The sequence below is a fragment of the Pecten maximus genome, chromosome 17 (genome assembly GCF_902652985.1).
Source record: "Pecten maximus chromosome 17, xPecMax1.1, whole genome shotgun sequence".
NCBI classification, from domain to species: Eukaryota; Metazoa; Mollusca; class Bivalvia; order Pectinida; family Pectinidae; genus Pecten; species Pecten maximus.
Window position 1 is genome coordinate 10084901 of NC_047031.1, and position 17451 is coordinate 10102351.

Genomic DNA, 17451 nt, shown 5'->3' on the forward strand with positions numbered 1-17451 from the left:
TTATTGGCATCTTAGTAATCTAAACACAGAGAATATCATTGTCTGTAGGGACATACCGCAACAGTGAAGTCATTAAAAACTAAACAGTGATCGAGGTACTTAATCATCGTACCGACTACACTTGTACTTTGGGTAAACTATTTAAGTAAATATCTTAAAAGATAAAAGTTGGTTGTACAGGATCTCAGGACTTTGAAAAAAATATCAAATATTTAAGGTTTGACACCAGATTCTATATATCTATTGCCGACAACTTTGTCCAGACCAAGCACAGACAGATATCCCTGACAGCTAGTACAGGCAGTATATCCCATTGTTTTAACAATGCCTGCTAAGCAGTCATAAAACTTTCTCTTTCACAAGTAACCAGTAAAACTCAAAACACATAAGTAAAATGTAAATGATAAAATTACCCTCCAGAGATTCAGAGCACACCCATAAAACTTTATAACATAGCTTTTGCATTAAAAATATTGACATTTTGTGTAAATATTGACCAAAGGGTCAGAAGGGACTACTTGTTGAGGAAAGTTAATCCCCGTTCAAGCTCTCATAGGTCCTTATCAGGTGAGCGGGAGTAAATTTCATCCAAACTTCTGCATGAGTTATTCAACTAGCTTATTATCGCTCTGGTCCTTATACCATTTACACACCAGTATAAATTTCCTTACACTACACTTTGATATTTTATAAAGTTTTTTTTCAGAGGAAAAAAGTAGTTCCAAAATATGAGTTTCAAATTTTGTGGATTTTAATTGGTGTCCCTGTTGGGAGCCCCTAGTGAGAACAGTTAGGTTTCCAGTGGTTGATTCGGGACAATGACAGAGAACTAGTGTACCTGTGTACAGGTGTGTATAGGTAACAGCTGGGCCCACTCAACCATGAACACTTCACTGAAGACTTGTGATTGGCCCTATCCTCGTTTACAGGTACGCCCACAGGTACAACAAGTCTGAGACCATTTGATCCACCTGAACCAACACTGCTGTATTGTAGCTATGTGTATTGACATACTAAACTGTATGCGTACCAAAGTATAAGCTTCCTGTATGAACCCCTGTGAAAAGCTCAGTACAGTCTTAATTACTTAGATAACAATCATTATAGAAAGTTCTGTATACTACTATCAACTTTGCAGATGTAGAGTAATTAACATTACAATTTCTCAATTAACATGTACAAAATGTTGCCTCCAGTGAAGAAAACTGGAGAACACCAACAAGAGCACCACAAATAGATAGTTAATAAGCCCATATGACTCAATTTAGTTAATGATTTTTTTGTGTGTTAGATATTTTTTTAGTATTTTTTTTTTTTTGCCTAAATAAGTTAAGATATTTTTTTTTTAATTTATAAATAAATCCATATTGTCCCAAACATATGCATTGTCACAAGTCAGTTAATGGTATTGAAATACCAAATATTACCTCTGTAATTTGTTCAATTAAATGCAAAACCCATTATATATAGACATGTAAGTGTAAATGGTCACATATTTCATATTTCACAATGATGACCTAGAAATTAGGCCAATCCTTGTTACCTACTAGCAAAATATTACAATATGGTTCTTCTGGAAATTTAAAAAGATATATAAAGTTTTGAACATATCTTGACACAACTCTGATTTTGAAAACAGGTGTCATTGATGTAAGAAAATTCCATATCAGTCCATAGCAGGGCGCCCTATTTGCCATTTGGAATGTGTAAATGAATTTTAACTATTTCGCCTTGAAAATAGGTTAAGGTCATATATACCAGGAAAATGCAGGGCTCAAAGTTAGTGGCGCCTATTTTAGTGGCCATGGCGTCTTAAATTCACCATTGGTGACCAGTTATTGACCTACAAGGCGCCTGAATAGCCACTAAAAAATTTGCGATTGTGTTAATCTTTCAAAGGTTGCAGTCAATGCTAAAATGACGTTCACAATCAAAAAAGTTACAGAGAGATGTTATACTGTACTTAAGAATTAAAAGATTTTTTAAAGTTAAGACAACTGGCCAGCGACTAACTTTTCCAATTGGCGTCTAGATTTTATGACTTGGTAGCCAAATAGGCCACCTTGTAAAAATATCTACTTTGAGCCCTGAAATGTATACCACTCTGTACAAGGTACCTGATGTCTCTGGGTCTTCTGCAACTTTAGTAGATTCTGGAAGTTTTTAACATATTTGACCCTTAAACTTGTGAACTTGAAAATAGGTCAACTTTTCACTTAAAGCACACAATATATCCATTTTAACCAATTCAATCACAAGCCTCCATTATGTTCCCATAGTAACGGTTCTGGTAACACATGACATGTCGGGAAAGAATCTTAGTTTCAGATTCATTATTGGTTCACACATTTAGGAGGAGTTATGTGGACAACCCCCCCCCCCCAGTGAAATGGACAATTTCGAAATTTTGAGCATCTCTTTAAGTGTAGTTTTCAATGACACTTGTCATAACATCATCTTGTGGCATTTCATAGGTATATATACTCATTGGGCTCAGATTATAACTCAAATATCAAATACTGCCCTTGGGAAGATTTTGTCTCACAATCTGAATCAGATATTTCACATTTAACTAAATCAAAATGACAGATTGACAACTATCAATTAATGAGAGTGACATTAATAAAGCATGCTCTGGTGTTTCAAAAACTGTCCATTAATTACGTGCAAATGCAGCTAGGTGACAAAATGAAAATAATCTATATCCCTTACCTTTCTGGACTTTGGTCCATGAGCACTTCTTCGGCCTGAAATGAAGAAGCAACACTATAAATACTAGTACAATAAGATGCTTCCTTTCTGATATGTCCAGTGCAGCTTCTGGAATAACTTTTAATGGCTACATATCATTTAGCTACATACATCTGTTCTAAGAGTTACTTCCCCTCTTCCACAAGTTACCCATCTAACATCTCTCATGATGCCTAAATTCTATTACAGGTTTTCCCCAGATATATATTTTATAATAAATTTAACGGAATTCATATTTCAGATGTTGTGTGATCTGTCGAGCACAGAATGTAACAAGTATGGACTGAAATAAGCTTACCTGGTATTGAGCTAATAGAGGCTATCGTTCAGAATTATACTGTACAGCATGCATGTTTAAAGGCATGCAGCTTAGTGGGTATAAAGGTAATGTTAATTAAGGTCACACTGAGCTCACAGAGAGTGTACGGGTGTGAAGCATTTATAAACCTATATTCAGTGTAAAATGAATAAAGGGAGATAATACAGTTTAAACTTTTGTATGGAATCCACTGCAATGAGAAAATATAGTGCGAGACTGCAGGCCTAATGGGTTTCTGTTATTTAGAGTGACCGGTGTGGATCAGTGTGAGGGACAGACCTTGTGGGGTTCTGTTTTTTAGTGACCTGTGTGGATCAGTGTGAGGTTGCAGACCTTGTGGGATTATGTTTTTTAAGAGTGACCGGTGTGGATCAGTGTGAGGCTGCAGACCTTGTGGGGTAATGTTTTTTAGAGTGACCGCTGTGGATCAGTGTGAGGCTGCAGACCTTGTGGGGTTATGTTTTTTAGAGTGACTGCTTTGGATCAGTGTGAGGGACAGACCTTGTGGGGTTATGTTTTTTAGAGTGACCGCTGTGGATCAGTGTGATGGACAGACCTTGTGGGGTTATGTTTTTTAGAGTGACTGCTTTGGATCAGTGTGAGGGACAGACCTTGTGGGGTTATGTTTTTTAGAGTGACCGGTGTGGATCAGTGTGAGGGACAGACCTTGTGGGGTTATGTTTTTTAGAGTGACCGGTGTGGATCAGTGTGAGGGACAGACCTTGTGGGTTTATGTTTTTTAGAGTGACCGGTGTGGATCAGTGTGAGGGAGCAGACCTTGTGGGGTTATGTTTTTTAGAGTGACCGGTGTGGATCAGTGTGAGGGACAGACCTTGTGGGTTTATGTTTTTTAGAGTGACCGGTGTGGATCAGTGTGAGGGAGCAGACCTTGTGGGTTTATGTTTTTTAGAGTGACCGGTGTGGATCAGTGTGAGGGACAGACCTTGTGGGGTTATGTTATTTAGAGTGACCGGTGTGGATCAGTGTGAGGGACAGACCTTGTGGGATTATGTTTTTTAGAGTGACTGCTTTGGATCAGTGTGAGGGACAGACCTTGTGGGGTTATGTTTTTTAAAGTGACCGGTGTGGGTCAGTGTGAGGTTGCAGGCCTTGTGGGGTTCTGTTTTTTAGTGACCGGTATGGGTCAGTGTAAGGCTACAGACCTTGTGGGGTTATTTTTGAGTGACCGGTGTGAATCAGAGTAAGACTGTGCCTTACCTTCTGGCCGTTTGTTGTAATACGATGAGTACTTGCTGGGTGACATGGCGCTAGGAGACATTGGCACGGTGGGGCCCATCAGGTTCTGTAAAACAGGTCACACTTTAGACAAAATGTAGGTCACATTTAATTCAACAAGGTCGTTAATTGCTAATAGACAAAATGTAGGTCACATTTAATTCAACAAGCTCATTTAAGTCTTATAGACAAAATGACGTCATCAGTTCATAAAGGCTATATATAGGTCAGCTAGGTACAGGCCAGCTCAATGTAGGTAAAAAAAGCAATCCAGATCATGTCATAAGGTAGTAAGGGAGGCTATGTGTAGGTCGATGGATCATACAGGCTTAAGGTCAAAAGGTCAAGATATCTATGTGTAGGTCAATAGGTCATACAGACAAAATCACTGAGTAAACCACTGGTTAATCATGGTGTCACCATTAGTTACAAAACTTCACTGATAAACCTTTGACCACAGGCTGGTAAATCATCTCTAGTTTCTACCTAATTAGAATCTTCACATACGACCTCACAGCTTTGTCACTGTACGCTGGAGAATGCCTGCCTGGTCAGCTTAACGTGACTATGACTGGTAAGTTTTACTAGCCAATTTTCCTGTGATGTTCTGTGATGACCATACCATAACTGGTCAGTTTCATTTTTGTGATGACCTTAATATGGCTGCATACTTTTACTGTGATGAAGATAAACCCCATGTTAGTTTACTGAGATGAAGATAAACCACCTGTTAGTTTACTGAGATGAAGATAAACTCCTTGTTAGTTTACCGAGATGAAGATAAACCCCATGTTAGTTTACTGTGATAAGATAAACTCCTTGTTAGTTTACTGAGATGAAGATAAACTCCTTGTTAGTTTACTGAGATGAAGATAAACCCCCATGTTAGTTTACTGAGATGAAGATAAACCCCTTGTTAGTTTACTGTGATAAGATAAACCCTTGTTAGTTTACTGAGATGAAGATAAACCCCATGTTAGTTTACTGTGATAAGATAAACCCCATGTTAGTTTACTGAGATGAAGATAAACCCTTGTTAGTTTACTGTGATAAGATAAACCCTTTGTTAGTTTACTGAGATGAAGATAAACTCCTTGTTAGTTTACTGAGATGAAGATAAACTCCTTGTTAGTTTACTGAGATGAAGATAAACCCCATGTTAGTTTACTGAGATGAAGATAAACCCCATGTTAGTTTACTGAGATGAAGATAAACCCCATGTTAGTTTACTGTGATAAGCTAAACCCTTGTTAGTTTACTGTGATAAGATAAACCCTTGTTAGTTTACTGAGATGAAGATAAACCCCATGTTAGTTTACTGTGATAAGATAAACCCCATGTTAGTTTACTGAGATGAAGATAAACCCTTGTTAGTTTACTGTGATAAGATAAACCCTTTGTTAGTTTACTGAGATGAAGATAAACTCCTTGTTAGTTTACTGAGATGAAGATAAACCCCATGTTAGTTTACTGAGATGAAGATAAACCACATGTTAGTTTACTGAGATGAAGATAAACCCCTTGTTAGTTTACTGTGATAAGCTAAACCCTTGTTAGTTTACTGTGATGAAGATAAACTCCTTGTTAGTTTACTGAGATGAAGATAAACCCCATGTTAGTTTACTGAGATGAAGATAAACTCCTTGTTAGTTTACTGAGATGAAGATAAACTCCTTGTTAGTTTACTGAGATGAAGATAAACCCCATGTTAGTTTACTGAGATGAAGATAAACCACATGTTAGTTTACTGAGATGAAGATAAACCCCTTGTTAGTTTACTGTGATAAGCTAAACCCTTGTTAGTTTACTGTGATGAAGATAAACTCCTTGTTAGTTTACTGAGATGAAGATAAACCCCATGTTAGTTTACTGAGATGAAGATAAACCCTTGTTAGTTTACTGTGATAAGATAAACTCCTTGTTAGTTTACTGAGATGAAGATAAACTCCTTGTTAGTTTACTGAGATGAAGATAAACCCCTTGTTAGTTTACCGAGATGAAGATAAACCCCATGTTAGTTTACTGAGATGAAGATAAACTCCTTGTTAGTTTACTGAGATGAAGATAAACCCTTGTTAGTTTACTGTGATAAGATAAACTCCTTGTTAGTTTACTGTGATAAGATAAACCCTTGTTAGTTTACTGTGATAAGATAAACTCCTTGTTAGTTTACTGTGATAAGATAAACCCTTGTTAGTTTACTGTGATAAGATAAACCCTTGTTAGTTTACTGTGATAAGATGAACCCCTTGTTAGTTTACTGAGATGAAGATAAACCCTTGTTAGTTTACTGTGATAAGATAAACCCTTGTTAGTTTACTGTGATAAGATAAACCCTTGTTAGTTTACTGTGATAAGATAAACCCCTTGTTAGTTTACTGTGATAAGATAAACCTCTTGTTAGTTTTACTATAAAGGATAATAGGAACTCCTCACTCTCCATTTGACATAAAATTTACAAAATCTAAACTAACCTGTCATTCATAGTAGGGTATAACTTAGAAGTATACTCATATTCCCCAGCATACTGAGGCCAGAATGTCGCCTTTTGACCACATACAGTGGATAACAAAAAGCCTACTTTTATTGCCAGACCTGGTGGGGTGGTAGAGAGACTGGGAAGTGACATGGAGACAGTGATGCCTACAGATGATTGAGACTATGCTGTACACAGCCTGCTAACAAGGAGCTCCTGTGTCGTGCACCTGAGCCCAGGACAATCCTAGCCATACATATCTCATTAAATAGAACAGGCCATGCAATGATCTGGAATAGTTAACAGAATATTCCATTGTCATTGCATGGGTGGAAATGACTTCTGTTATTGAAATGGATTGTTATGGTACAAAATAAACCCTGTCCACTCCACTCAAAACCACCAGACACCAATTTGTATTGATAAGGTGCAAAGCTCTTTAAGGAGATTGAAACTTACATGGACTTGTTAAATCCATTGTTTTCCTCAAGACAGAAATTATATCTTCAATTATTGTTTAAAATGCTCAACATTTGAGATCAAAGTTCAGTATCAGCAGTAGTATAAATGTCAACATTGGAGATCAAAGTTCAGTATCAGCAGTAGAACTAAGGTCAATATCTGAGGTCAAAGTTCAGTATCAGCAGTAGTATAAAGGTCAATAGTAAAGATCAAAGTTCAGTATCAGCAGTAGAACTGAGGTCAATATCTGAGGTCAAAGTTCAGTATCAGCAGTAGAACTAAGGTCAATATCTGAGGTCAAAGTTCAGTATCAGCAGTAGTATAAAGGTCAATAGTAAAGATCAAAGTTCAGTATAGTAAAGATCAAAGTTCAGTATCAGCAGTAGTATAAAGGTCAATATCTGAGGTCAAAGTTCAGTATCAGCAGTAGTATAAAGATCAACATTAGAGATCAAAGTTCAGTATCAGCAGTAGTATAAAGGTCAATATTGGAGATCAAAGTTCAGTATCAGCAGTAGTACTAAGGTCAATATCTGAGGTCAAAGTTCAGTATCAGCAGTAGTATAAAGGTCAATAGTAAAGATCAAAGTTCAGTATCAGCAGTAGTACTAAGGTCAATATCTGACGTCAAAGTTCAGTATCAGCATGTGCAGTAGTATATATATAAAGGTCAATATTAAAGGTAAAGAATTCAGTAACAGTAGTAGTATAAAGGTAAACATGAACTCACCTGTGAGGAGTTCATTCCTCCTGATCTGAAGGGTATCTCAGGTTCTTTGTCTGAAAAAAACAACAAATCATCAGACATATCCCCAAACCATAGAAAAAGATAACCTGCTTCTTGTGATATATCAAATAGTACTAGTCTATTCCTGTAATACTGCACTATGGACAATTATTACAATAAGCTGAGAACTAATGTATTAACCATTTTCATATTATCTTTCTGCAAATTAACTTGCTCGTCCTTAAAAGGATCTACATATACATATACTTACTTTTATGATCAATAAAGCATTCACACTCATATCCTATACTTACTCAGTAAAACGTTTACATCAGGAAAATCGTGTAGCCTATATATATACTTACTCAGTAAAGTGTTCACATCGAGGTAACTCTTATCCTATATTTACTCAGTAAAACATTTACATTAAGAAAATCGTGTAGCCTATATATATACTTGCTCAATAAAGCGATCAAATGGGGGAACATATTCTATACTTACTCAGTAATGCATTCACATCAGGGTAACTCATATTCACATTTTCACTCTGCTGTTGTTGACCATTAAAACTTTGACCTTCATACATCTGAAAAAATAATAAAAACACCCTTCATAACAAGTGACCCATGACTCTTACTGGTCCCTGAGTTTTGAAATATTTCTGTCAATTTGACCCTTTCAGGTCCCGTCCATCAGCCCATGTGAGCAGGTCAAGGCCAACACATGTATTCTACTAAATTGCCATCCCATACTGATAATTCTTTATCAATTTTGAATTAATTGTCATGAAATTCAAATAATGCTTCAAAGGGCCTAAAAAATACCTGTGTTTTCGCTAACTCTACCAACCTTATATTTTTCTGCCTACTACAAGTTTTTTTTGTCCATTTCAAAGCAACCTTGTCTATATAAAGTAAATTTATTGAAAAAAATAAAAAGATTTCCAACCTACCTACCCTATTTTTTCTTGCATTTTAGTGTTAACACATGTATTATTTTTTTGGGCCCAAGGAATATGCACAGATCCTTATCATTAGAGGCTGGGTCTATCCTCTTAAGCCAGTGGTACAAAGATCTTTATACTGATGCCCAAGTTCAGTAGATATTGCCCAATCAAAAGTCTCAATACTGTCTATGTAATAAATTTTGGCCAAAAAATGTTTTCAAATCCTTCCTGATAGAACTGTAAATATAATATTTAATTCTACTTACTCTATTTTCAAACGAGCCACCTGGGGGATTCGTTGAGGACCATGTTCCTTCATCTATCTCTGAAAAACATATAAAATATTGATTTTGAGATATAATCAAGATGTACTGAAATATTAATTAAAAATAAATCTCCTGGTTCTCTTTGGTGTCTCGTCATCATTATTCCTGTTCAAGTTATGCCGGCAGACATTGTAACTTGTTATTTTCTATAGAAATTGTTCAGAAATCAGACAAAGTTCTCATCAAAGAAACAAAAGAAGACACAAGTCATGACATTCATAACTTGTATGATTGCCACATGTATTTAATATTTATTACATTATAATTGATGTAATATACAGGTAGTCCAAATGTCTTGAGAGCACCTGAAAATGTTTTACTCCACCTATATAAATATAAGATAAATATTGGACACTGTCGCTTGTGCCATTCTATACTGTTGCCATAAAACTATTACTGCTAGGCCATTTACTGCCGAGATGCGAAATCGTCACTGCATCTCTCTTTCCCAACAGGCATCGCTACTGACAGCTAATCGAAGACGAAATCATACATCTTGCCTCTAAAGCCCGACGTACCGGTCACCTAACGCGGCGACAGCGCCAAACTCCTCAAGAAACAATCAGCGATAAAAATTGAAAAATTTGCCACACAATGGTGCGTGGTATTGTTGGCGACACTGTTATGAAGCTGTGAGTGTAATTGACCCGGGGGAGAGCGGTCTGTTACAGCATTCTGTAGAAACCTAAACAGTCTAACATGGGTCAGCTTCCTTACACTCCCCTCCAGTGATCTAGTCAGAAAATGAACTATAGTTATCTCCCCTGAAAACCTTTAACTTGTTATTCCTTTCCCCTTAAAAAACTTACACTACAGTTATTCCCCCACCCCTCTAAACCTGATCATTTCATTTATTTACCCTGGAAGACTAATACTAATCTCCAGATGCTAAGTTGAAATGTTACAACTGATGTAAGGGAAGAAGCTAACCAGACATAGTGTTAAGGCTATGGATCAATAGGCTAAAGGCTCTCTCACAGCTAATGATAGTACCACGACAATTAGCCAATAATCTTAAACAAATCTCTTGCCTCCTTTGCTGCCATCATAACGGACTCCTAATGCATGGGGCCATCATCAGATGTTCAATATCTAATCTTTTCATGTTTCTTGAAGACAAACAGATATGACAGTATTGGTGTAGATGCCTATAGCCGTCTTAATAATTTGTGTCATCCTACATGTTGACAGACACAAAGGTCATACAGGGTCATAACAATTTGTGTCATCCTACATGTTGACAGACACAAAGGTCATACAGGGTCATAACAATTTGTGTCATCCTACATGTTGACAGACACAAAGGTCATACAGGGTCATAACAATTTGTGTCATCCTACATGTTGACAGACACAAAGGTCATACAGGGTCATAACAATTTGTGTCATCCTACATGTTGACAGACACAAAGGTCATACAGGGTCATAACAATTTGTGTCATCCTACATGTTGACAGACACAAAGGTCATACAGGGTCATAACAATTTGTGTCATCCTACATGTTGACAGACACAAAGGTCATACAGGGTCATAACAATTTGTGTCATCCTACATGTTGACAGACACAAAGGTCATACAGGGACAGACACAAAAGTCATACAGGGAGATTGTAAGAATACCTGTATTCATACATGTTCACAGACACAAAAGGCATACAGGTCCTGTTGCATCATTATAATCTTATATAAATGCTAATTATGTTATACACATATACATGTATATTTATAAACAGATTCAGAAAGTGATACAACAAGAAGCCAAATGGGTCTGTATCACTCACCTGCTTCTAATGCACATTTGAAATTGAAATAAGGTTATTTATGTAGATATCAAGCTAATTATCACTTAAATATCAGGTCACTGGTATCTCAACACAACCAACCTGATTATCACTTAAATATCAGGTCACTGGTATCTCAACACAATGACAAACCAACCTGATTATCACTTCAATATCAGGTCACTGGTATCTCAACACAACCAACCTGATTATCACTTAAATATCAGGTCACTGGTATCTCAACACAAGGACAAACCAACCTGATTATCACTTAAATATCAGGTCACTGGTAACTCAACACAAGGACAAACCAACCTGATTATCACTTAAATATCAGGTCACTGGTATCTCAACACAAGGACAAACCAACCTGATTATCACTTAAATATCAGGTCACTGGTATCTCAACACAACCAACCTGATTATCACTTAAATATCAGGTCACTGGTATCTCAACACAACCAACCTGATTATCACTTAAATATCAGGTCACTGGTATCTCAACACAAGGACAAACCAACCTGATTATCACTTAAATATCAGGTCACTGGTATCTCAACACAACCAACCTGATTATCACTTAAATATCAGGTCACTGGTATCTCAACACAAGGACAAACCAACCTGAAGTCCAAAGTCAACTATGTTAATGGGGCGGTCAATCTTTTTCAAATAACAATGTCCCTCGGGGGCACAAAAAATGAAAATTGATACCTTTAAATTATAAACAATGACATCTTCACTCCAGTTGTTTAAATTTTACCAAATCTATATATACCGAGTAGGATTTCTAATCTATATATACCGAGTAGAATTTCTTATTTAATTTCCAATCCAGGTTAATACCCTACATCATTACTATAACTATAATTTTATTAATATAGTTTTAGCTTTCCTGGTAATATTCCTCATGGTACAATTTGATTTATTTGATGTAATTTTCATAAACTTCACAAGATAATTTCAGATGTCCATGCAATTTTTTTTTTCAAAGAAGACATACAAAAGAAAGTCAAATACATAAGGACCTAAACATGAAATTAAAACAATTCTTTTTTACCTTTGCCTTTCACAGGTAAAATTCTGCTTGTATTACATTTCTACAATTTTGTACATCTGCAACCGCAAAATTGTCAAAAGCCCATTCAACAAGCGTGACCTATCACCATAGCTCATTTTATTGTCTTGTCTGATATCACTACTAGACACGCTGTTCAACATCCAAACACAAAAACACGCTCCTCATTTTCACAGTTGATGAAATAAAAAACTTGACACCACTGGTCTGGTTTACCTCTGCCAAAATGTGATATTTATTTTTTATAGGACTGACGACAATAAACTTTTCACTGACATGTATTTTCACACAGTACTTGCTGCAGTGTAAGTTCTGATCAGCTGGCCTACAACAGTTACTGTATTTGAGAATGTTTGCAATGGGTTTGAAGAGGTAATATGCTAGTCATTTGTCCTGGTTAAACATTTCTCAATGTTGGATTTTAAATGTTCTTCTTTTTAAGATTTTAAGTTTTTAAGTTTTTTTAAACCCAATCAGTAAAGAAATATGAAATCCACAAAATTAACATTGACAGTACCTTCTGAAATATTGAAGATTATGGGCAATTTATGTTTCATCAAGCACATTTTCATATTCTTTAATGAACTAAAAACAAACATCCAATTAGTTAATGATGTTGTCGGCACATATACTGGGATAACATGTAAGGTTTCAGAATATGAGTGGAGTCCAAACTGAAAAAATATTCTATGAAGATTATTATAATTTATTAAACAAGTTCACTTATACATGCTATGGAACCAAAACTTCTGGAACAAGACACACGCAAAATGTTTATTGGTGTTATAAAAGCAAGCCTGAAGACGAGGATAGAACTCGGCTATATACACAACTCTGGCTAATCCCTACCACACTTCTCACCTCACAATATATATATACACCAGGTAAAAAACTGACAGCTAATATATGCTTCACAGGTAGATAAGAAATTTGACCTACACTACACACGACATCCGAACTCAGACAGACCAACCTCTGACCCTACACTGGAGAATTGGGTATTTAAATTTCCCTTTTCATTCATGGAGTAGAGGCCACATTTGGGGGCTCTATACAAGTACAAAATTGCCTGAGCTATCATTTTGACTACATAATTTACTCATATATGGTTATCTCCCTTGGCTAGATCTCTCATTCCAAAAATTTTCATTTATTCTGTTTCAATTGGTGTGACTGCTAGGACAAAAGTAATTATTATAATTTTTCCAGTAAGTCTAATGGAATCGCAGGACTTTTTTTCTGCCTTATTGGGGGAGAAAATTGGTGAGTTAACTGCATATTTTTAATTTTGAGAATTTGGCTAAAATATTAAATAATTTCAAAAAAATAGGGACTATTATCAGCAAAATTCATTAAAACACCTTCTGAAAGATTGAACAGAAAAGTAGAACTGACATACTGTAAAAGTACACATTTTAGCGGTAATCTTGATCGCTAAATTTTGATCGCGCTAATGGTAGTTAATCTACAGTGCTTGATATGGCAAGCAATGTCAGTGCGCTATTTATCATTCCGCTTATCCGTTTTAACTAGAGAGACAGTTTTATAAAAACTTCAACTAAGCTCTCTATGGACAATCCCAAGGGCATTGCAATAGCTCCCCTTTGTCCGAGATAACTAAAAAGAAAACGACGAACAGAAAAAAAACAAACAACTGTTTTACAGCATTGGAATGGAAACCAGAAGGAAGAAGAGCTAGAGAAAGACTGAAAATCACACAGAGAAGAACAACAGAAATAGACGGAAAGCATCAATGCTGAGGTTGTACAAGTTGGAATGTAGCAAGAAGACCCAAGACAGAATGGAGACATTATGCTACTTTTGGCCCGATGCCACTTTTGGCCCGATGCCATTTTTGGCATAGAGAGCATTAAGGTTAAGTATCCTACTATTGCAGATTTCAAATTAAATACTAGAACCATGCATCTATAACATGACCTTGGGCAGTGCCTCTCCAAGGTCATGCCAAGGACCAACGAGTTAAAACATATCAATGAGGGAGGTCAAGTCATGGAACAGCCACTAACCCTGATCAGTAACAACCCTTACAGAGGCCAAGTCATGGAACAGCCAGTGACCCTGGTCAGTAACAACCCTAAACAAAGGTAAAGTCATGGAACAGCCATGGCCACTAACCCTGGTCAGTAACAACCCTTACAGAGGCCAAGTCATGGAACAGCCACTAACCCTGGTCCAAGTAACAACCCTAACAAAGGTAAAGTCATGGAACAGCCACTGACCATGGTCAGTAACAACCCTAACAGAGGCCAAGTCATGGAACAGCCAGTGACCCTGGTCAGTAACAACCCTAAACAAAGGTAAAGTCATGGAACAGCCACTAACCCTGGTCCGAGTAACAACCCTAACAGAGGCCAAGTCATGGAACAGCCAGTGACCCTGGTCAGTAACAACCCTAACAGAGGCCAACTCATGGAACAGCCATGGCCACTAACCCTGGTCAGTAACAACCCTTACAGAGGCCAAGTCATGGAACAGCCAGTGACCCTGGTCAGTAACAACCCTAACAAAGGTAAAGTCATGGAACAGCCAGTGACCCTGGTCAGTAACAACCCTAAACAAAGGTAAAGTCATGGAACAGCCACTGACCCTGGTCAGTAACAACCCTTACAGAGGCCAAGTCATGGAACAGCCAGTGACCCTGGTCAGTAACAACCCTAACAGAGGTCAAGCCATGAATGGAGCAGCTTGTACTTTTCTTGGCTAGTAGTAGCTATAGACATGTCAAGACCTATGGCAATCCAACCCTTTACATCCTAGTACCAACATGACAATTCATTGGTAGAGGTGTACAGACTGGTGGAAAGTGTGTGTATTTATAGCTGTGAGGTGTTACTTCAGTGTGTGCAATATAGGCCAACACCGATCCCAGGGAGGGGTGCCACACAGATGTAAAAGACATCTGTATCAGTAGTCGGGGAGATGTGGGATACAGGGTATGTATACACAGATGCCAGGGAGGCAGATGTAGAGTTTCAGCAGAGATTTAAGTCAAACTGAGCACAGGGCCTCACAGATGTGGAGTTGGTGGAAACCTGTAAAGACAGGTGCAGAGTTGGTCGAGTGATATATATATATAGGCCCTAACTGTACAAAATAGGGAAACAGATGTAATAAGTAGAGAGATGTAAGACAGATGTACAGTTAGTGGAGAGATATAAGACAGATGTAGAGTTAGTGGAGAGATGTAAGACAGATGTAGAGTTAGTGGAGAGATATAAGACAGATGTAGAGTTAGTTGAGAGATTAAGACAGATGTAGAGTTAGTGGAGAGATATAAGACAGATGTAGAGTTAGTGGAGAGATATAAGACAGATGTAGAGTTAGTTGAGAGATTAAGACAGATGTAGAGTTAGTGGAGAGATGCAAGACAGATGTAGAGTTAGTGGAAAGATATAAGACAGATGTAGAGTTAGTGGAGGGATATTAGACAGATGTAGAGTTAGTGGAGAGATGTAAGACAGATGTAGAGTTAGTGGAGAGATGTAAGACAGATGTAGAGTTAGTGGAGATCTAGATATGCAAGACAGATGTAGAGTTAGTGGAGAGATGTAAGACAGATGTAGAGTTAGTGGAGAGATATAAGACAGATGTAGAGTTAGTGGAGAGATGTAAGACAGATGTAGAGTTTGTGGAGAGATGCAAGACAGATTTAGAGTTAGTGGAGAGATATAAGACAGATGTAGTTAGTGGAGAGATGTTAGACAGATGTAGAGTTAGTGGAGAGATGCAAGACAGATGAAGAGTTAGTGGAGAGATATTAGACAGATGTAGAGTAAGTGGAGAGATGCAAGATAGATGTATAGTGGAGAGATGAAGACATATGTAGAGTTAGTGGAGAGATGTTACGCAGATGTAAAGTTAGTGGAGAGATATAAGACAGATGTAGAGTTAGTGGAGAGATGCAAGACAGATGTAGAGTTAGTGGAGAGATGTAAGTCAGATGTAGAGATAGTGGAGATGCAAGACAGATGTAGAGTTTGTGGAGAGAATCAAGACACATGAAAGTTCAGCACACTGTGTGTCTACTTAGCTTGAGTTTGTGGAAAGCTGTAAACAGATGCACAGTTACTGAGAAGCTTAAAGACAGGTGAAAAAAGTGCAGAAATGTAGGCATCAATTCTGTACAACCTAATTCTGTAAAGGAATGGCCAGTGCCGATAAAGCGATGATGAAGGTTAGCCCCAAATCTGAACATAATGAGGAGGTTTCAAACTTTTACAAGAAAAAACAGACCCTTGTGATGTATATCAAAAAAGAAAAAGACATTGTCCCCAAATCTGTCAAGAATGATGGGAGGCGTGTTCTAATAATATTGGCCTCTGAATCTGTACACAGCATTGAGCCCCTGAGACACTATATGTAGGCCGAAATCTGTGGTACAGAACACAGGGCCTCTCTAGATCTCCTCAAGTTGTTTACATGGCAGATGTAGGCCCCGAATCTTCACACTACCTGTGCATGTTGTAGATACAGGGTTTTAATGCAAGTGTTTCTATATAGTCAACATTATTAGAATGATATATCTTGGCAGAGGTGCCATTCAATATATATGTCAAAAATCAATTAAGTAGCAGTTTACCTTTACCAGGAACTAAATGCTTTGAGGAATCCCCTTTGGGAGCCCCATTTTCTGTATGTAATAACACTTAGCCAGGTGGCCTATGGGTGTCTTCAACATATCACTTCAAAATTTTACACTTGTAGTTCCATAAAAGGGAAGTATGAGAATGAAATTGGGGGGGGGGGGGGGGGGGACCCCAGTGAAAGGGGAGGTAAGACTATCAGATTGGTTGGCTTCTTAATTCTTTTAATTAACTGTCCCAGGGAAATCTACACCAAAGATAACATGATGCTGCTGCTTTTCAATCAAAACTTACCATACATCACTGGAGAGCACACCTGATATTTCAACTATAGATACCTTTAATTGTGCTTAAAACAATTAAGACAATTGTAATTTACAGTGACAAACAGTCTGGTCCTGATAAGAATAAGCATGAACACAAGAATTACACGTAGTTCTATATTTCGCCTGTCCCGCTTTGTGAGTATAGCAAGTTTTAAGCAAACTCCGAAATTCACTTAAATTTCAGTAGATTTTCCCAAAACAACCAAACAAATCTTCACTTGATATTATGGAAGCACCCTCTATACATTATAGACTTTATACATAAATTGCAAAAGAAAATCAAGAAGCAATACAGATTTTATACAAATTTCACCCTGATTTCCAGTCTCTGGACCATACATTCAGGACAATATTATGTAAATGATGGCTGTGTGTACATTATATTGATCACAAATTGAACTTATACTTTTTGAGCAACCA

General features: G+C 37.2%; 1 protein-coding gene across 12 annotated transcripts in view; it reads right to left on the reverse strand.

The window, feature by feature from the left end:
* The window catches only part of LOC117315620 (transcription factor 4-like), a 76438-nt gene that overhangs the window by 44921 nt on the left and 14066 nt on the right, over window positions 1-17451 (reverse strand). For all 12 annotated transcript variants that reach the window (XR_004529727.1, XM_033869895.1, XM_033869891.1 and 9 more), the window contains exons 4-8: window positions 9184-9242; window positions 8473-8557; window positions 7975-8024; window positions 4289-4373; window positions 2713-2747 (exon numbers count right to left, since the gene is read on the reverse strand). Coding sequence is in view for 11 of the 12 variants with exons in the window: in XM_033869895.1 (XP_033725786.1) it covers window positions 2713-2747; window positions 4289-4373; window positions 7975-8024; window positions 8473-8557; window positions 9184-9242 (314 nt within the window). In the remaining variant the exon portion in view is untranslated. The remainder of the gene's footprint in view (window positions 1-2712; window positions 2748-4288; window positions 4374-7974; window positions 8025-8472; window positions 8558-9183; window positions 9243-17451) is intronic.